This window comes from Jaculus jaculus, chromosome 14 (genome assembly GCF_020740685.1).
Source record: "Jaculus jaculus isolate mJacJac1 chromosome 14, mJacJac1.mat.Y.cur, whole genome shotgun sequence".
NCBI classification, from domain to species: Eukaryota; Metazoa; Chordata; class Mammalia; order Rodentia; family Dipodidae; genus Jaculus; species Jaculus jaculus.
This window is the reverse complement of record NC_059115.1, coordinates 8621563-8642961: the sequence shown is the minus strand read 5'-3', so window position 1 is coordinate 8642961 and position 21399 is coordinate 8621563. Positions and strand designations below refer to the sequence as shown.

At 48.4% G+C, this 21399-nt stretch overlaps 1 protein-coding gene across 8 annotated transcripts; it reads right to left on the bottom strand.

Moving 5' to 3' along the window:
• Positions 1-1558: 1558 nt before the first annotated feature.
• On the bottom strand, positions 1559-21182 carry Zswim9 (zinc finger SWIM-type containing 9). 8 transcript variants are annotated; one of them, XM_045133918.1, is made up of 4 exons: positions 21164-21182; positions 19661-19950; positions 12004-12322; positions 1559-4231 (listed from the first exon to the last, which is right to left on the bottom strand). In XM_045133918.1, exons 2-4 carry the CDS (start codon positions 19939-19941, stop codon positions 2261-2263), a joined length of 2571 nt encoding a protein of 856 aa, XP_044989853.1. In that variant the 5' UTR covers positions 19942-19950; positions 21164-21182; the 3' UTR covers positions 1559-2260. The 8 variants fall into 8 exon arrangements, with proteins under 8 accessions (XP_044989853.1, XP_004672852.2, XP_044989850.1 ...); XM_004672795.2 differs by lacking the exon at positions 21164-21182 and adding an exon at positions 20982-21087; XM_045133915.1 differs by lacking the exon at positions 21164-21182 and adding an exon at positions 20986-21081.
• Positions 21183-21399: the final 217 nt, after the last annotated feature.

Sequence of the window (21399 nt, the reverse complement as noted above, 5' to 3'; positions counted from 1 at the left end):
GAGACAGAGAGGCAGATAGAGAAAATGGGTGGGCCAGGGCCTCTAGCCACGTCAAATGAACTCCAGGCACATGCACCACCTGTGCATATAGCTTATGTGGGTATTGGGGAATTGAATCTGGGTCCTTAGGTTTCACAGGCAAGCACCTTAACTGCTAAGCCATCACTCCAGCCCAAAACATGTCTTTTAAGGTAAAAATTCTGAGAACCATCTGTCTTTCCTATTTTACTAACTCTGCCTGGTTTCCGTCAGCGCTGCTCTGTAGGTCACACTTGGGAAGGCAAAGGCTTAGCCAATCCTCTTGCATGATCAAAAACACACAAGCAAAAGCTTGTTGTATATACATGATGCATTTTGGCTGTTAGCACAGCACTAATTCAGCCAGAGACAACTGATACCCAGTAAGACCCATTCTTGAGATTTATGGTCCTGAGTGTGCAGCTCTTTGGAGATCAAGATATGAATATATGAGCCGGGCGTGGTGGCACATGCCTTTAATCCCAGCACTTGGGAGGCAGAGGCAGGAAGATCGCCATGAGTTCGAGGCCACCCTGAGACTACAGAGTGAATTCTAGGTCAGGCTGGACTAGAGTGAGACCCTACCTCAAAAAACCAAAAAGAGAGAGAGAGAGAGAGAGAGAGAGAGATGAATACATGATTGTGGGGCTTCAAGCAATTACCTTTCGCAACCCAGAGATTTTGGCAAAGGAAGGCAAGACAGAGACACAAACACACACACACACATAGGGGGAGGGAGAGAGAAGCTGTCGCTGGACCCCATGAATTCAGCTGCAGTTAAACCTTTTGACTTCTCAGGAATTGAACCACTGAACTGTCTTTTCCTTAAAATTCATTTATTGCTATTACAACTGTGTGTCATAATTCATCCATATGTTCCCATCATCACAGAGATTTCTAGAACTTCAGCCCCAAGCCAAGTGAACTCAACTACCTGAACAAGGTATCCTTTTATAACAGGGAAGTTTGAGAAATGTTAACCCATCTCAAACTGGATTTTGTAGCTTACTATTGGCTTAAGTTCTTTTATCAGTTACGATAAAAAAAAAAACCTCAAAGCTCCCTCCATTATTACGATCATTTTCTTCAACAGACTCATGAAAGAGCAAACTTCCAGAACCTCTATGAAACCCGGCAAGGATCCAGGATTTCTTCATTTCTTAGCTCTCTGCTCCTCTCAGTTTGGGTATCATCCTCACATTGACCAAAGGTGGTGCTGAGCAAGCTGAGACTGAACCATCTCATCCTGGGACATCTTAAGAGGGAGCCTTTACTAGAATACATCCTAATGAAAGCAGACTCCACTGGTTAGGACTAAGCCATAAGCCCATTCAAGCTAATCATTATAAGGACTGACATGGGCTAGTATCTGAGGTTAGAATCGGCGGATGTGTAGAAGTTGCCGCTGAGAATTGGTCTAGGAGAGGGAGGATGGCATGCCAACTGCCCTGGAGCTGGACTGGGACTCCTCCATTGGCCCTGTTGATGGAAAATACTGATCTGGGCCTTCTACTCTCTGCCAGAAACTGAGAACTCAGCCTAGAAACCAAAATAATGCTGTTTTATTCCAATCTTGAAACACAGCAGTTCAAACCGTTCCCCTCCTTGGGGGATAATCTCCCGTCCATCATCACGCCAGACCTCTGGTGCCCTCTCATTCACTCCCAGGAATGATCAACCAGAAGGGGAAGCAGGTCGCTCTCATCTGTGTCTTCTGTCACCCTTGAAAATTCCCTCTTCTATACTCTTCTCCTGACTCCGTTTTTGTCATCCCTTCCCCCATTTCTGCCTCCTCTTCGTCGGCCTTCTTGTTCTTTCTCCCATGCTTCGTCCATCCACTCCATTCCTGCATTCCCTTGGGTTACCAGTGCTTATCTCCCGTCAAGTTGCCCCATAAGCCAGTGTCCTTCCCTGACCTCCACTGTGCTTCCCCACTTCCCCAGCTCTGCGTATTTCTTATTCTCTGCCTTGGCCGAATCTGGTCTACACATCTCATCACACACTTTTCCCCTCCTAGGAGTGTCCTCTGAATGTGTCCTGCCTGTCCGCACTTCCCACAGGTGTGGTCCCAGGATCTCGAGAGATCGTGGTCAGCACAGAGGAAGTGTGCTAAGAGGAGGTCCCAGGATGATCCGAGAGGTTGATTGGGGACGGCCTCCTGGGCCTCAGCCCTGTAATCTTTGGGATTGAAGACTACCTTCCCGCCCTCTACTTGGAGGGTGGCAGGCAGGGGCGCACAGGGTCAGGGTTCCTGAGCTCTTCCCCAGCAATCCCTGAGCAGGTCCATGTGGAACAAGGCTGCCCCAGTGAGGAGACGAGCTGCAAAGAGGTGTCTGCAGGGCAGGCGCCGCGCAGCGTGGATTGAACAGCTGCAGTGCGTCAGCGCACCATCCAAGAAGAAGTCTGAGGTGCCATCCTTAAGGGCAAAGCCAGCTCCCGTCCAGTGGAAACCCCGGATCCCGTGCTGCCTGGCAAAGGCCAGCTCCTCGGCCACCAGGTCTGCCAGCTCTGGCCCACAGGCTGCTCGGAATTTGGCCAGCAGCTCCCAGTCCACTTCTTCCTCTCTGGAGGGGCGGCAAAGCTTCTTTGGTTGGCCTTCTCTTTCACTTTCTACCTGCAAGGTCTCCCCAGTAACCAGGGACTCGCTTCTTGTCACTGCCCATTCTGTGCTGCCCTCCGACCCAGTCCGCACAGGGGTCGTGGGTGGCATTCCATTCCCCACCCCTGCATGCCTCTCTCCTGTGTCCTCCAACTCCGTCTGTTCTGCTCCGTTCTTAGGGTCACCAGACTGGGCTTCCCCTCCGTCTCCATTTGTTATGCCTGCAACTTTTGCGTTCTCCAAATGGACTACAACTATGTCTTCCAGGCCCCGTCTCCTTTTGACGCTCAACCTCCCTCCTCTCTCCTCTGCATTCTCTGGCCCTCTCCTCCCCTCATCTCCCCACTGTGGTCCCTTTTGGTCTCCGTTCTCAGGGACCAACTCCAAGGGCTTCTCCACCTGGCTCTCTCTCCACTTTCTGACCTCAGGCCCCTTCTCCACATCTAACTGATGTCCCTTCCAGTCTGGAGTTTTCAGCCCCTTCATACTTTCGTCTTGCAACGGGACTTCCCTCCAGGGACCCCCTTCAAGACTCTTGATCCTCTCCGACTCAAACTGGGTTCCTCTCAAGTCTGTGGTCCCCAGCACCCGCCTTCCATCGTCCATCTGCACTCCCCTCCAGTCTCTGCCCTCTGCCCCCCTCGGCGGCTCTTTCTCTAGCTGGGCTCCTGTCTCTTCAGACCCTCTTAGCTTCTGGGTCTCCAACTGGCTCCCTTGCCAATCTCTCATCTGAAATCCCCTCGCTTTTTCACCTTCTCGCTGAGGTCCTCCCCTGTCACCGGCCTCCTGGCCCCTCGCCCTATCCTTTTCCGGCTGGACCCCGCTCCGAGGCTTACTCTCCAGCCACAGCTTGCTGCAGTCGGCCCCATCAGAGAGAGACTCCCCCGCTGCATCGGCCCACTGTATGGCCACCAGGTCGCGAAGGCATTGTGCCACACTGTGTGAAGGGCTGAGGCGGCGCAATAGTCGCTTGCGGTGGCCACATACAAGAGCGCAGGCATCCAGGTCGCGGGACGCCTCATAGGCACGGAAACGCACCCACATGTCATGGCGGGGTGCCCAGTTGTGCTCAAAGTATTTGATGAAGGCTGATGGGGCCTGGGAGCGCAGCTCAGCAAGCGTCTCGCTGTAGGCCGCATAGGATGTGGCTCCTGCCAGGCGGCACAGGAGTGGCCACAGGTCAGGGTCCTCATGGCTGGCGCCGCCCAGCTCCTGGGCTTTGCTGAAGAGCGTCTCCAGACCCTGGGCGCGGCAGATTTGCACGCGCGCGCAAGGCAGCAGCTGGCGCACGGCCCGCAGCTGCCCAGCCACCTCGGGTCCAGCGGTGAGGCAGCGCACCCGGCCTTTGACGTCGGGCGCACTCTGCAGCAGGGACACCAGCACGAAGCGCAGCAGGCTCGGCGTGCCAGGGCGTGCCACGCAGCAGGCGGCTTGGCGCGCGCGTCCCTTGCCATCCACACACAGCACAGCCATCAGGTCCAGCGCGCCCTGCAGCCCGGGCAGCCGGTCCACCAGGAGCATGCGTGGGTAGCGTCGCAGCAACGCTCTGGTCCGCGAGGTCAGGAAGAACACAGTCTCCACCATCGCCTGGTCTTCCACGAACACCAGCTTTACCTGTGGACGCGGGCAGGAAGGCAAGGAAAAGATGTCAGGGGATGCTGGGGGTTGCCCTGTCCGGTTCCCAAGGACCTAAGTTTCCTCTTCTGGGGAAATTCGAGCCATTCATTCAGTGTCTGAATTTACTCCTCGGATCAGCAGGAGGCAGCACGGGAGCATTGTTAAAGTCCAGGGTTTGAGATGGGGGGAGGCGCCAGGGCCCGACAGCACTGTGATGTCTGCACCCAGGGTACTGTCAGTCTCTCTGCGTCCTAGTTCCCTGGCTGGAAGTTAGGTATTCATTCCTTCCTGCGCCAAGAGGCAGTCTAGGGTTGTGGGTCTCAAAGTGTGGGTCGTGTACCAGAAGAATTAGCATCAATGGCTGAGACATGCAGGTGGCCTGCTGAACCTAAAACTCTGGGGGCTAGCAACCAGATTTAACAAGCCCCCAAAGGGGGCTCCCATGCCTCTAATTTGAAGATCAGTGACTAAGAGTAGGTTGTGGGAGCAGATCCAGTCAGCTTGAGTCTCACCCTCACCATGTAACTACTTAACTTTAACCTCTTTTGGCCTGTTTCCTCTTTAAATCTCCATGTTTGCTGATTCCTCCTTCTAGAAACTGAATATGCGTTAATTCCAGCATAAGAGATGGGGCGGCAGTGGAAGGCAAAGCCGGAGGCCAGCCACCCTGTCCTGTGGTTCCGGAGCTCCATTCTTTCTGGCTGAGCGGCCCTGGCCTCACTTGTCTCATCTCTAAAGCGACACCAGCAGGAATCCCGAGAGTAGAAGGATGAAATGCGTTCATGTATCTTGTACACTGCATGGCACAAGTAGGAATGGCATTCTCACTAAGTCTACAAGGGGTAAGTGCTCTTCAAGAGCTCATTATCACCATATCATCGCTGCTCAAGCACGTCCTCCTTTAAAAGGTACTGGGACAGCAGCTGGGGCTCCCTCAGCCAGACTCTGTAAGAGCTGACCCAGAGCTGCGGAAACAGAGTTTGAATTCAGTTTAATCACAGACCTCTCCATAAGCCACTTTTCCATAATCCCATCTGCAAGACTATTTAAAAAGCACTGCACCATGCTCAGCTGTCCAAGACACAAAAAAATCTATTAAATAATAGCTTTCATAGAGGTCAAAGATAGGACATTGCTTTCCTAACCCTGAAATCATATATTCAGCATCCTAAAGAGTACTGACATTCAACATTATATATACACACGCATATACATACTTACTTATATACATACACATATTGAGCAAGGGTCAAAGTAGATTTTACTAAGGGAAATATAGAAAAATCCCTGAAAGAGTGGGAGAGGTTCCCAGGTAAAAGAGAGCGAGAGAGAAAGAGAGAGACAGAGAGAAAGAACTGACTGACCAATAAAGAACTTGAGTCTGAAGCCAGGCGTGGTGGCGCACGCCTTTAATCCCAGCACCCGGGAGGCAGAGGTAGAGGATTGCTGTGAGTTCGAGGCCACCCTGAGACTCCATAGTGAATTCCAGGTCAGCCTGGGCTAGAGTGAGACTGTACCTTGAAAAACAAAAAAAAAAAGAACTTGAGTCTGAGAATAAAAAGTGAAAAGCCCCAAAGTGCCAAGACAAGCATGCTTAGGATTTACACTGGCATCCAAAAATGAGAAAAGAAAAGAATTTTTTTTTTTAAAAAAAGCAAAACTTATGCTTTTTTAGGTAGCAGGTAAGTTCCACAGTGAAAAACTGATGGTTTTCAATGTTTTATCAGAAAAAAAAAAAAAATCCAGTAAGTTTATCACTGAATAAGTTACACTTCTACTTTAATCTTTTAGGCCATCATTCTTTTTACACTATTTCAATTTGCTCGCAAGAAGGTCAGTTCATACCTTCCCCATCCAGTATGGTCACTACTAGTCACATGTGGCTGTTTATATTTCAATCAAAACTTTAAAATATGTGGCAATTCAGTCCCTCAGGAACACTAACCATCATTCAAGTGCTCCACAGCCATGTGGAACTAGTGGCTGCTAACAGCTACTTCTACCAGACAGTGCTGACTAGAAACAAACAATGTAAAATCTATAATGGATTAAACAAAACTAATGATTCTGTAGAACTAGGTTAAATCCCTATTTTTTCCTTCATGGGAATCAGAAATAAGAGAAAATCAGACAACGAAAATGTACATGCCTTGAGACTTTTCCAGACATGACAAGCACATTACTAATTACAGGCAGCCTTCTACTTTAAAAAGGCAAACTCAGACTTGTTTTTCCTTTTTGTGTGAGAGTGTGTGTGTGTGTGTGTGTGTGTGTGTGTATGGGGGGGGGTGCATGTGAATGGAGGCCAGACTTTCACATTGGATATCTTCTTCAATCCCTCTCCACCTTATTTTCTTCAGACAGCTTTTCTCACTGAACCCAGAACTCACTGGCTTTGCTACGTTAGCAATCCAGCAAGTCCTACAGTCCTTCTGTCTCCACCTGGATTACATGGGTGGCTGGAGTCTGACCACATCCTCATGCTTGCGTAGCACTTATGACTGAGCCATCTGCCCTACCCCAAAACTCAGATTCTTGATTGTGGATTTTCTTCCTGCAAGTCTCTGCAATAAACCATTGAACCTGAAGGTGACCCCAACACCACCCAGGGGAGTGACTTGCCCAAGGTCATGGTGGTGCTGGGGGGCCAAGTCCAAGGACTTCGGGAGCAGCTGAGAACAAAATGGCAGGGACTAGCAGAGATGCGAGGGGAATATTTAATGGGTGTGGTGACATTTGACGAAGATGGGGTTACGTAAGTGAATTCACTTTTCTATGAATGCTTATGGAGTATGACGTGCAGAGTGCTGGCTCGCACACTGTGGGCAGTAAATACGACACTGCATCATGACAGAACGGCAGCAAAACCCAGGAGGTGACTGTGGGTAAAGAACATGCTTAGGAAGAGGAGTGCATGCATGAAGCTGGGCACTGCTCCAAACACTAACTCCTTCAGACCTTACAACAACCCTATAAAACAGACACTATAATCACCTCCCCTGTTAAAAATAATTCATTTGAAGCTGGACGTGGTGGTACACGCCTTTAATCCCAGCACTCGGGAGGCAGAGGTGGGAAGATCACTGTGAGTTCGAGGCCACCCTGAGACTACATAGTTATTTCCAGGTCAGCCTGGGCTAGAATGAAACCCTACCTCGAACCCCCCCCCCAAAAAATAATAATAATAAAAAATAAAAAATAATAATAATTTATTTGAGAGAGGGGGAGAGAGAGAAAGAATAGGGCATACCAGGGCCTCTAGCCACTGCAAAAGAACTTCAGACACATGCACCACCTTGTGCATCTGGCTTATGTGGGTGCTAGGTAATCAAACCTGGGTTCTTTGGCTTCCCCACAGTGGTATATCTGCTTATAAATTGCCTATGCTCCTGTAAGTAACTCCAATTAAACTCACTGGTTCACCAACCTACACTTGTGGGGAATTGATATGTCTGTTGCTGGTGCCCAGGAGTAGACATTTGTTCACACAACAGCACCCCATAGCCTTCAACAGGGCAGGGCAGGGCAGGCACACAGGCTCTGGGTGTGGGCACAGTGCTGCGTTTGCAGTGACGGTAAAGCCTGGGAAGAGCTGACTTTGGGGGTTCAGTGAGTGCAGGTGTCGTTTCCAGATGCAAGCAGAGACAGTGAAGGAATGCATCCATCACAGAAAGCAGAAGCAAAAAAGATACAGATGGGGGCTGGAGAGATGGCTTAGTGGTTGAGGCATTTGCCTGCAAAGCCAAAGGATCCTGGCTCAACTCTCCAGAGGGGAGATAGAGTCCATCACAGTGGAGAAAGCATGGGGACAGGAGTGTGAGGTAACTGGTCTTGCTGCATCCACAGCCAGGAGGCAGAGAGCACACAGGACATAGAGTCAGGATATAAAACCTCAAGGCCTGCTCACAGTGAACCATTTCCTCGACAAGGCTCCACTTCCTATTGGTTCTACAACCTTTCAAAGTATGTCACCAGCTGGAGACCAAGTGTTCAAACACATAAGCTGATAAGGGACATTTCACATCCCAACCAGAACAGCAAGTGACTATTCTTTCCATCCTGGGCACTTGGCGATTTTATACCTTTTCATACCTCTTATAGGCAGGCATTTTCATATGACTTGCTTTGGCCAGTGAAATATAAATGGAAGCCAAGGGCACTCAGCTTCCCAAAGCAATCTTCCACTATGGTGTAAAGATAAGTGGTGACTTTAAAAGGTCCACATATAAACATACTTGTACTCTGGTGGTTCTGCTGGGAGGCAGTGGAGCCTTGTGGGAGTTCCTTAGGTCACTGAGGTTACATCACTCACAGACTGTGTGACTCCACCTGTCCTTTCATTCTGTTTCCAGCTTCACCAGGTGAGGAGTTTGCCCAGCTACATGCCCTCACCATGATGTGTTACCCATGTCAGAGACACAAAGCAATGGGGCCACCACCAGTCCTGACAGGAACTTCCTGAACTGCAATCTAAATGACCTTTTTACTTCATAAATTGATTGCCTCAGGTATTTCAGGACACCAATACAAAGCTAATACATCATTCTTTGGAAAACTGCTGGGAAGGGAAAAGAACAGTATCAGACTGCTGAGAACATTTTAATATTGCTACCTTGATGTGGAACTCTCTCAGTAGGTGTCATAAATGAAAAAAGCCAGAGAAACTATATAAAGGTGATAGATATGCAAAGGCAACAGACTGAAACCTTCCTCTTACTTCACTGTCTCCTCAATCTCAAGTATATCTGTTGAAAATGTTTTTATTTTTTGGTTTTTTGAAGTTTAAGGTTTCACTCTAGCCTAGGCTGACCTAGAATTCACTATGTAGTCTCAGGGTGGCTTCAAACTCATGGCAATCCTCCTACCTCTGCCTCCCAAGTGCTGTGATTAAAGGCATGCGCCACTATGCCTGGCTTGAAAATGGCTTTTCTTTTAAACCCCTAAAATAGGAGAGATGGCAGGTACAACACTTACTCTGGAAGCTGATAAATGAACAAGCTGATGGCCACACCACTCCACTCTACCCCACCAAGACCATGGACTCTACGCTGGCTTCTGGGAATGGCTAGGGATGTGATACGGGCACTGAGGGTAAGTTCCAATAGGTACTATGTCACAGCTGCTGAGGAAGCAGCTAGACCTTGAAGTCCCACATTTCTCCTCCCCTTCAAGGCCTTCAGTCCCTCTCTATGACTGGAGGTTTGTCTTGTGTCTTGTAAAATGGGTAACCAGAAAGGAACTCTGGCCTTGGGGACATTAAGTCATGTGAATATAAGGAAAGGGACCTCTAAAGTCCATGTGAGGACCAAGTGCATCTTGCCCTGGCCTTCACACTCAGCTAGAAGGTGGGAGGACTTCTCTCAGTGAACCTGACCAAACCAAGAGGAAGAATGAAGACTGACCTCTGGTATTTTCCAACATGCAGGGCAAGACAATAAACCATGTGTGGGTACCAGGTGTGGTAGTGCACACCTGTAATCCCAGTGCCAGGGAAGTAGGCAGAGAGGTTCAGGAGTTTGAAGCCAGCCTGGGGCTGTCTCAGAAAACCAAGCAACAAAAAAGATGCGAGCTGGACATGCTGGCACACGGCTTTCATCCCAGCACTCCCAAGGCAGAGCTGGGAGGACTGCTGTGAGCTCGAGGGCAGCGGGACTATGCCATGAGTTCCAGGTCAAGTTGGGCTACGGTGAAACCCTACTTCAAAAAAAAAAATCCAAACCAAATGTAGGAAAGCTCCCTTGATGAGTAGTGTGTAGGAGAAGAGCAAGGTTAGAACAAAAGTCTGTCATGTGCAGGAAAGGGGATGGAACTTGAGATCATGATTTCAAGAAAATAAGCCAGACTGACTCAGAAAGACAGACATTGTATGTTTTCTCTCATATGTAGGATGTAGCTTATAAACATGTATACATACATTATATATAATATATAATAAAATATATTAATATATGTAATGAAATACATATATATGGACAGGAGAGGTCAATGGGCAAGTGAATATTGCCAAAGTACATGATTCACTTGAATGAAAACGTCATGAAACCCATCATTTTGTACAATGGATACGTGTTAATAGATTTAAATATGTATGTATAGAAACACAAACCCACCTGTACATGGATAGGTTTGCAGCCTGATGCCAAAGCCACCAGGAATATGGAGCTAATTACATTTCAGTTACTTAAATTAAGAAATTCTGGGTTGGAGGGCTGGAGAGATGACTTAGCGGTTAAGTGCTTGCCTGTGAAGCCTAAGGACTCCGGTTCGAGGCTCAGTTCCCCAGGTCCCACGTTAGCCAGATGCACAAGGGCGCACACGCGTCTGGAGTTCATTTGCAGAGGCTGGAAGGCCTGGTGCGCCCATTCTCTCTCTCTCCCTCTATCTGTCTTTCTCTCTTGTGTCTGTCGCTCTCAAATAAATAAATAAAAATAAAAAAAAAAAAAAGAAAGAAATTCTGGGTTGGAGAGATGGCTTAGCCATTAAGGCACTTGCCTGTGAAGCCTAAGGACCCAGGTTCATTTCTCCAGGTCCCACAGAAGGCAGAGAGATGCACAAGGTGGCACATGCATCTGGAGTTCATTTGCAGTGACTAGAGACCCTGGCATGCCCATTCTCTCTCCTTCTTTTTGTCTCTAATAAATAAAAAAATAAAAGCAGGTAATTGTAAGACAAAATAAATAGAAGTAAATGCATATTAAAAAAAGAAATTCATTTCCTTAGTCATGCTAGTTACTTCAAATATTCAAGAGACTCTTTAGGCCACTGGTTACTACACTGGACAGCAGATAATACTGCTATCATTACAAAAAGGTAGGGATAAGGACACACTCAGTGGAAGAGGTCAGCAGTAGAGCCCTTGTCTAGAATCCAGTGAGGGGCTGGGAGCGTGGCTCAGAGGTACAGCACTTGTCTAGGATCCACAGTGAGGGGCTGGGGGCGTGGCTCGGAGGTAGAGTACTTGTCTAGGGTCCACAGTGAGGGGCTGGGGGCGTGGCTCAGAGGTAGAGCACTTGTCTAGAACCCACAGTGAGAGGCTGGGGTCGTGGCTCCGTGGTAAAGCGTGTCTAGAATCCACAGTCAGGGGCTGAGGGTCCAGCTCAGCAATAGTGTTTGCCTAATATGCACCATGCTGAGTTCTGTTCCCAGCATGGCAAAAATAAGTAAGTAAATAACAAACAACACTTTTACAACTAACCCTCTGCAAACCCTCACCTCAGCCTGCTTTAGACTCTTTACCCACCATATTATGTAACACACCCACCTAGGTGGTGAATTCAGGGATGTTTTCACGCCACGAACATTCAGCAAACTACATACCCATTATTTATGCACTAACTGTATAGTGCAAATTGAAACAAAAAGAATGAGATGGCACCTTCCATCATGTGTACCCTCTTTTAGCACCAGCTCCACTGTCACACTACCTGGGTATATTTGGTCATTGCTGTTTTCTTTCACCACAAACTTCAAGGCGATGCTCCCTCTTCAAGGTAGCATGCATACCGATTTAAATTTCAACTAATTAAACTGAGAGCCTCACCCTACTGGTTGAATTTTTAAGCCCTCAACGAGCAAATGCAACTGAGTTCCCTACAGATGGGAGTACCCAACAACTGAATATCCCCATAGGGCAGAAAGTACCTACTGGGCTTTCCAGACTAGACCGACTTCTGCCGCTGCACCTGAAGTGCCCTGGCAGTTGTTTTCTGAACGGAGGGAAGAATGACTATAAGACAACGTGCTTCTTCCTGACCAGTGCTGTCTCCTACCTTGGCCTCCGGGTCAGTGCGGAAGAGGCCTTCAAGCACGTGCAGGGCGTCCAGGACCCCGTGATCTGGGCCCTTGCAGTGGGACAGCAGGCGGTGCACATCGGCTGGGGCCACGAACTGCTTGGAGATCTGGTTGGTGATGCGCACGGGCAGGGGCAGGCAGGCGTTGGCCAGCAGGTGGCCCGGGCGGAAGTGGTAGGCAAACATGTGCGGACAGGCAGGGTGCGAGTGGTTGAGCTTGCACTCGGACACCACGAGTCGGTCCCTCAATGGGCTCAGCTTGATGGTGATGAAGGCTGGGCAGCGGGGCTGAGAGGACCTGTGGGAGGAATGACCAGGGCTTCCATCACAGATTCTCACTGGGTCATTTCCACTCTTTCTCATGTTAAGTTTCCAAGATAGAAAAGAAGACAGCTTAAGAATATGCCAGCTGTGTGACTTTGGGCAAATCTCTGTACCTCAGTTTCCCCATTTATTAAAAGGGAAGTGGGGCTGGAGCGATTGCTTAGTGGTTAAGGTGTTTGCCTGCAAAGCCTAGGGACCCAGGTACGATTCCACAGTACCCATGTAAACCAGCTGCACATGGTGGTGCATGCATCTGGAGTTCATTTGTGGTAGCTAAAGGACCCACTGTACCCATTCTCTCTAATAAATAATTTTAAAATATTAAAAACTAAAAAGGAAATGACAATTGAGGCATATAAGACAATGTATAAAGCAGTGAGCAACCTACCTCCAGTTGTCAAAAATGAATGAATGCTTAATTATTTAACCTTCAGAAATTTTTAGTGATAGTATTTTTTGATAGGATCACATCTGATTCTAGTTTAACAATAACATCTCCAGCTAAGGCCCTAACAAATCCTCTTTCTCCTTTCTGCCCCAGAGACAACCACTTCTGATATCATATTTTGCCTTCCTGTGTTGGCACGCCTATACGCAGTGGATGGTATGTTTCTGTTGCCCAGTTTTGTGCATGCAAGGAGTTGTGCAAGCAAATTCACTGAGGAAATAACAAATGAGATACTTAAGAAGATACCATACCCTCTCCCCACCAACAGCTATGTCAACCAGACTGATAAGCCAGGCCTGTGTGGTTGCATTCTCTGTAGTCCCAGCCACATGGAGGCTGAGGCAAGATGAGTTCAAAGTCATCAATGAATTTGAGGCTGGGCTACAAGAGACCCTATCTCACAGAAAAGAATTGTTTTAAGCCACTACATTTGGGATAGGTGACTACACTAGCAGGAGGAGACAAACGATGATTTCACGCTCTACATCACTTCTTCACTCATCAGATCTTCTGGACTTCAATTGCCAACTAATGCTCCACCTCCATGACTCTGCCAATTACTTCATGGTCTCCCCCACACAAGACTTCAGCAGACATAGTGTGCTTTGGACAGTAGTTCTCAAACTGCATAGCACAGCCCATTGTATGAAATCAATATAAGGAGTTATAATCAAGAGTTGTGAATAATGAAATAGAACAGTAAAAAAAAAAAAAAATCGAAGTTAGGGTTTGACGCCCCCACCCCCAACACTACAAAGAAAAAATAATCAGTGGGTATTTCCCTACTAATAATATTTAAGTTGGCATATGCTTCCTGAAAGAGGTTCAGTAGCATTTCCCTTTGGGATGAAATAGCAGCGTTTTCCAGTAGGTGGTTTTATGTATAAAACTGGACTGGAAAACATGTTCTGCCAAGGGCCAGAGAGCAAATATGTCATGATGCTCTATTATAAACATATGTATGCAAACATATGGATATGGCTGTTACAATAAAACTTAGTGAAAAATGGGGTTGTAGGTTGGTTAGGACCCAAGAGTTTCCCAGCTTGCTGACCCTAGTTATATACTACTTCCTGGCATGTAGTTAAGTCATGGTTTCCTGGTACTCTAATAAAGGCTTGTAACACGCACCCCATAATGTCCTCTCCCTTCCTCCCCCACCTCCCTCCCTCTCCCTCTCCCTCCCTCTCCCTTTCTCTCTCTCTCTCTCTGACCAAATGGCTCCTGGAATGGGTGACTCTCCTCAGGATACTTAAAATTTTTCGTGTTAAAGATAAAGGGGGCCAGGTGTGGTGGCACATGCCTTTAACCTCAGTACTTGGGAGACAGAAGTAGGATGACTGCTGTGAGTTCAAGGCCAGCCTGGGACTACAGAATGAGATCCAGGTCAACCTGGACTAGAGTGAGAGCCTACCTCAAAAAAAAAAAAAAAAAAACACCAAAGAGCGAGAGAGAAAGATGAAGAGGTTCTTCTCACACTTGTTTCCTCCTTACATGCATATCCAGGAACACAAACTTAGAAAACTGGTTTGTTTTCTTGTGTTTGGTTTCTGAGACAGTCTTGCTATGTATCCCAGGTTGTCCATGAACTCATGGTATTCCTGCCTAAGTGATGGGAATAGAAAACACTCAGTTAAGCATAAAATCTACTACAAACATGTAGAGCCAACAGTAGCATCAGATGGAACCAATATACAGCTACTTTCAACCTACTAAAATGGCAAGTTCTTGAGATGCCACCCAGGATATTTCCCAAGGATAAGTCATGGCCCTCTACAGAAGTCTGGCCACTATCTGCCTGAGGGTTTCTTGTCCCTCAGTCAAGCCCTAACTCTATTGTGATGTCATCCACCTTGCTACAGAATAGAGTGTGTCCCCAGTGCGGACCCAGCAACTCACAGAAGCATCTACTGATGCCACAACACATCCTTCTTGCAATTTCCACCTACACAGGTGTGGATAATGCCAGCCACTCTCTAAACACTAATTGCAGACAGATAAAATTCTTTTTGGCTCTCTTACCCTTGTCAATTAAAGCAGTACGTGGCCCCTGCAGGTAAGGAAATACACTGTCACACCTGTACAAATTAAAGACTCTTGAAAAAAAACTGCATCTATACTGAAAATGAGGACTTGTCATATTTCCCCAGCAATACAATAGAATGAGTGCGTACACAGCATTTGCACAAGCTAGGCATTATAGGTTATCAAGAGGTGATTTATCATTTCTAGGAGGATGCGCATAGGTTATGTGCAAATGCTACACAATTTTATGTGAGATTTGAGCATCTGCAGATTTTGGTTTTCTGGTACCAACCCCCAACAAATACCGAGGGATAATCATATGCTGAGTAAATGGCTGACTCCAACTTTGTAACCTAGACATGGGACATACATGTGAACACCTTCCTCACACCATCAAAAAGCTCTATCACTGGGCTGGAGAGATGGCTTAGCAGTTAAGGCACTTGCCTGTGAAGCCTAAGGACCCATGTTCAACTCTGCAGGTCCCACATATGCCAGATGTACAAGGTATGCAAGACTACAAGGCCGTACATGCGCACAAGGTGGCACACACATCTGGAGTTCGACTGCAGTGGCTGGAGGCCCTGGCATGGCAGTTCTAAGAAAACTTTATCACCATACCCACCCTGCCCATCAAGCTTTGGAAATCTCCCCTTAACATCCATGCTTTTCCATTCCCACAAACAGTATGTGTTCTTTCCACTTTCCTGACACATCCTTCTTTCTTTTTGCCTAGCCAACTCCTAATCCTTCATCCTTCAGATGGCATAACCATCATCACCTCCTCCAGAAAGCCCTCCTGTCTGTTCCTGAGGCTAGGGAAGATTCAAATACATACTGGGGTAATGATGCTTTGTTTGACACTTGCTGCATCCACATTTCCTAGCATCTCAGACATAAACCCTATACGTACGGAGTGTTCGAAACAATTCTCTCGCCTAGGACCAAGAAATCTTTAAAGTACTGGCACATTCAGCTCCCATAATGGCAATTTATGAAGGGAGGACAGTAGGAAAGGTAGAAGTTAAAAGCATGAGCTCTGTACTTAGGTCTTCCCTTAGCAACTAGATTATTTCAGAGAAAATGGTGAGCCACTCTGTGCCTTGGTTTTCTCAGCTGTCAACTATCTGACATACCTCCAACTTTCAGACTTGTTGAGGAATAAGGGATGTGAAGAGGGCCGAACACACAGCAAACGCTGTACATTCATTGGATACTCCCCTCACATTTGTCTTTAATCTTGCAGGTTTTAAAGATGGTTGTGCTTTCAAAGGTCTGGGATGTTGGGGGAAAGCTGAGCAACCCTATTGTACAGAGGGGAAGGGCTAGTGGGGGGGGGCACAGGTGTGGGAGAGCTGGAGGCATAAGGAGGGGTCTTGGAGGTCACAATAAGCCACTTGGAGTGGTGGGAACAATCCACTATCTATGTTCCCTTTATCCCTAGCATCAACCTCCTCCTTAGCCTCCCAACTCTACCTCTCCAGACCATCCCTCACATGACCCCTGAGAAACCTTAATGAAGCCAATACTGACCTTGCTCACAGCCTTTTGGGGCTCCCCAGTAACCCCACGATGAAGACCTAGTATCTGGACTCAGGCCTGCCAGGGCTTAGCCTGGATTGGCACCACTCTAGCCTCAGAATTCCACCCATGGCTTGTTCCTGGGCGAGGTCCTACTTTGAGCAAATTAGGAAAGGAGTTGCATAAGAGATCAGAAATGATGAATATAAAAAATCACTGTGGCCAAACCAGCCACCTCCACTCGTAAGCATTCCCTCCACGTCCCCACTGTCCCTCTCCCACTCCTGAACATCCCCTCCACATTTCCACTGTCCTCCACTCCTGAGCATCCCCTCCACATTCCCACTGTCCTCCACTCCTGAACATCCCCTCCACGTCCCCACTGTCCTCCACTCCTGAACATCCCCTCCACGTCCCCACTGTCCTCCACTCCTGAACATCCCCTCCATGTCCCCACTGTCCTCCACTCCTGCACATTCCATCTAGGTTTCCATTGTCCTCCACTCCTGAGCACCCCAGCCAGAACTCCATGATCCACCAGGCCCAGACTCAAAGCACTGTTCTCAGTCACTCTGCAGCCCTGTCCTTTCTGCCCAATGGTTCTTTGTGGTATATGCCGAGCACTTGGGACTATCTGTAGATAGTAAGCACCATATGCTGGTCAAGTAAACAACTGTACCTACATGAACATGTCAACAAAACTTTCCCAAGGTTCTGCCTGCTGGTCTGCTTCTAGAACATCCTCTGGAACCACCTTTATGCTTTCAAGGTCCGATAACCACTTTTCTTGAACTCAATTCCCATCTCTATCCTCAGCTTCACTATTTGCAATTTCCTTTACCTTCCCTTTCTTCCCTTCCCTCTTCTTCATCTTTCATTAGATTCTGAAGGGTTCAAAAAGTATGATCAGCTGGGTGTGGTGGCACATGCCTTTAATCGCAGCACTTGAGAGGCAGAGGTAGGAAGATCACTGTGAGTTTGAGGCCACCCTGAGACTACAAAGTGAATTTCCAGGTCAACCTGGGCTAGAGTTGAGACCCTACCTCAAAACAAAACAAAACAAAAAAATGAGAGATCAGCTCTCATCTCCAAATGCCCAGCAAAGGGCACACACATAGTAGGTATGCCATAAGCATTTTCCATTGACAGAGGGAAAGAGAGAGAGGAGGAGGTGTGGGAACCGGCATGCCAAGGCCTCCAGCCATTGCAATTGAACTCCAGATGTGTGCACCATCTTGTGCGTCTGGCTTACATGGGACCCGGAGAGTTGAACATGAGTGTTTAGGCTTTGCAGGCAAACGCCTTAACCACTAAACCATCTCTCCAGCCTCAGTAAATACATCTATTTTTTTAATTGAAATGGGTCCTGTTAGTAAAGACAGATTCTGGGTCAGGCCTCTCACTTTTGCAAGCTGCAGTAAATCTAAATTGCTGTGTGATTCTATGTGTTTGATCCCATTCTACTACTGACCTCTGAGTCTCTGCTTCTCAGATATGGAAAGTAACCTCACAGAAAGTGTTTAAGTAACCATGGGAGAGGATAGCTGTGGAGAGCTCACTCTGTGCTGTACACTCTTCTGAACAATTAACAGGTATGGAATTCAGCCCTTTCACTCCCCACAAAACCTATGGGATGCCTGCATGTCCTTTTACTTCCAAGAGAAGTAACAGAGTTTCAAAAAAGTGAACTCACTTGCTCCATGACTGTAATCATGGGGAGATCAGCAGCCTAGTGTCTATGCCCTCTGAACTCCTGTAACAACTATCATTTAATAAGCTGCTAGGCATGGGATAAGTACACTTTCATGCATGACCATACTTCCTCATAATGACCTCAAAGGCTGATATGCCTGTGATAATGGCATTTCAGAGACATTAAGACTTAGAGGTGTGAAATCCTTCACACCAAGTCACCCATTCAGTAAGCAGAAGAGCTAGACTTGGGTGGCTCAGAGGCACAGCCAGTATTCTTAAGCACTCTGTTCTTGTCTCTTCCCCCAAATGATGTTCTCAAAGTGCCACACACCCACCCATCCACCCATGCATTGGCCAGGTAAGCATAAGACAGTAAGAAAAGGGTCAAGTCCCATTTAACCAGGTGACCACTTGCTACATAAAATTAAGGGTTTGTCTCACCCTGCTCAAGAAAAGCTAGAGATCCATGGTATGGGGGTCTCGGATAAAAACTTGGGGTCAGAAGAGCTACTGGCAATTAATAGTTGCTGGGGTAGACATTTTCTTGAATGGTGCAGCTAGCTACTTGTAGGTTGCCCATGCTCGAAGAAACAACCTCCCACCCATGCTCATATAAGCAAGTGTAATTAATCTCAGTGAGTCACTTCACCCCCCCCCAAAAAAAGCTGGGTGTTATGGTGCATGCCTTTGATCCCAGCACTAGGAGGCAGAAGTTGTAGGATCATAGGATTTCCATGAATTCGAGGCCACTCTGAGACTACATAGTGAATTTCAGGTCAGCCTGGGCTAGAGCAAGACCCTACCTTGAAAAAACAGAAACAAAACAAAACAAAAAAAAAAAGTAGGAGGAGGACCTCGTTGGGAAGAAGGTTCAGTGGGAGCAGAACAAAAAAAGGTAATGAGTGGTGGAGAACGTGATCAAAATTCATCATGCACAAGTATAAAAATGTCAAAAAAAAAATTAAAGCAAAAATTTGATCAGTGAGAACATCCCTGGCCCCAGGTCTGACCCTAGGCTCTCTGGGTTGTAAAGCGACTCCTCCCGGCAGCATTACATGTTTGCACGAGCTACCTGAAAGCTTGTTCTCTTGTCACCAGCTTCCTGTCCAGTCAGATAGTTCCAAAAGACCACAGACTTCTGATCCCCGTAACACTAAACTGTCCTCAGCTCCCGGCACAGGACCTGGTTCAATACTCATTGAACAGATGAACTTTTGGTTTTGTGGTTTTCCCTGCAGTTCAGTGTCTAGGGCTGCTCTTTGTATGGGTCCAAAGCCTGGTTCTCCTATTTCCCTGCCTTTCTTAGATGTCTGGGGTTCCAGGTTTCCAAAATTTTCTGTAGCATTCTCTTTTTATTTTTCTGTTTCTTTGGCTTTACCTCTCACTCTTTCTAAGGGTCTCTAATAAAGTCTGTAAGTTGGACTTGAGTTCTCACTCTACACGCTTGGTCCCTGGCTGTTCCCCTGTCCCAGTGTCCCTTCTGGAACCCTGGCCTCTCTCTACTTTGCAGTCTCAATAGGCCTCTCCCCCTACTATCTGTGGGTGGGTGGGTGGAAGGGGCTCGACTCCTGTAGGGATCACCCTTGCTCCCCTCCCCCGGCAGGACAACTCAGGCTCACGCACCACGATGCTTCAGGCTGGGTGGGTGCGCGCAAGTCCTTGCACACCAGCAGCACGTAGCTGTACTTGAGCACGTGGATGAGCCTGTAGAGCGGGGGTGCGCTAGCCCAGGGGCTGCGTGACACATGCGTCGAACTCTTGACCGAGAAGACTGCTAGCCGCTCCTGGCACCACTTGTCAAAGAAGTGGCTGAATTCAGCCCAGGAGAAAAAGGTTTGCTCCAACAGCTCCTGTTCCTCCTTCTGCACAGAGGCTGTGCTGGGTGGGGGCTCCGTCAGCTCCATTCTGGGGCTCTGGGTGGAGGGAAGGAGAGCAGATATCAGAGCTTTCTGCATCCGGATTATCTCATTTTCCTAATCTGCAGCCTATCCTGCAGAGGGTTGGTACCTTTTTTTGCAAAGTGGGTCTCTGGGCAGATGAAAGCACTCCCCCCCCCCCCCGCCCCAACATAGGAATCTCCATCTTCCTCTTATCTTTGTTATTCCCTGGTGTTTCTAGGTTCAGCTAAAGCTTAATTTATTCCAACTCTGGTCCTCATCTTCCTGAATGTGATATGGGTACAGGTGGGCTTTCTCTCCCAAATATGCCCTTACAGCTCAGTTGTAGTTACCTCCTTAGATGTGTTCCTAACTTTCAGTTAACATTTCCTACCCCTCCAGATGTGTGTCCCAGCTCTGATGGTAACTCCATTCATCTGGTACTCCCCCCTCTATGTGTCTACACTTAGCTGTGACCCATAGCCAGCTGAACCCTCACGTTCAGGCATGAGCCTTCTCATCCTCTGGCACACTCTTCACACACCTGTGGCTCCCTCTCTTCCCCAAAGGTGTCTGACAGGCAGCAGTTGCCTCTCCCTCGGATGTGACCACCAAGGATTGCTATATTCACCCAGAGCACCTGCTTCACAGACACGTTCTCCAAGTCCAGGCATGGGTCCTTTCGTCTACAGGTGTGTGGCCCACTTGTGGCCAATTCAACTCAGCAGTGTCACCAACATTTACTTATCTGTGCTCCACCCCGTTCTAAGACTTAATCTCCTACCAGGTCAAGTGGTGGCCCCCTTGCTCCCAGCTATAGCCGTCACCTTCTTCGTTCTGCACATGGTCCCTTGTCCTCAGATGAGCTTCTTCACCCCAAACGCTCCCCCCACGTCCAGCTGCGCCTACCCCTCTCCCGCACAGCCCGTTCCGCTAGGTTCCCACCTCCCCAGGCTCTGTCCCACTCGCCGAGGAGGCCCATCCAAGCACCGCCATCGCACCCAGCTGTGCCTCTCCACTCCCCCAGCTGTGCACCCTTCCCGCCCCCTCCCTCCCTCCCCACTCACCTACCCAACCCGGAGCGGCGTTCACCTCCCACAATGCCCTGCGCCCAAACCCTCGCCGGGCCCTTGCTCCCGGGATGCCCCGCGCAGCCGCCCGCCTCTCTTCCCGCCGTGCCTCGCAAGAGGGCATTCCACCAATCCGTTCTCCCTTCCCGACAGCCACCCCGGGGACCCTGAAGCCTCACCCGCTGATGGGGGAGGAGGGCGGGCTCAGGAGCGCTTCCCAGCAGGCTGTGCGATAGGACTCACCTCCTCCCCCCACAAAACACACACACATCACGCACTTCATCACTCCTCTGCATGCTGCGCCCCTCCCTCCGCGGACTACATCTCCCAATATCCTCCGAGCGCGCGATGGCGGCTCAGGCTACCTCAGGCTCCGAGGACTACAACTCCCGGCATCCTCCGGGCGGGCGATGGC

Coding starts and splice junctions, on each gene's coding strand:
- Zswim9 (XM_045133912.1), bottom strand. CDS start 20,910: ATGGCGGTGCTTGGATGGGCCTCCTCGGCGAGTGGGACAGAGCCTGGG. Junction 19,951..20,859: donor GTGGGACAGAGCCTGGGGAG/GTGGGAACCTAG, acceptor CCCTCCACCCAG/AGCCCCAGAATGGAGCTGAC. Junction 4,232..12,003: donor GCACTGACCCGGAGGCCAAG/GTAGGAGACAGC, acceptor CCGCGTCCACAG/GTAAAGCTGGTGTTCGTGGA.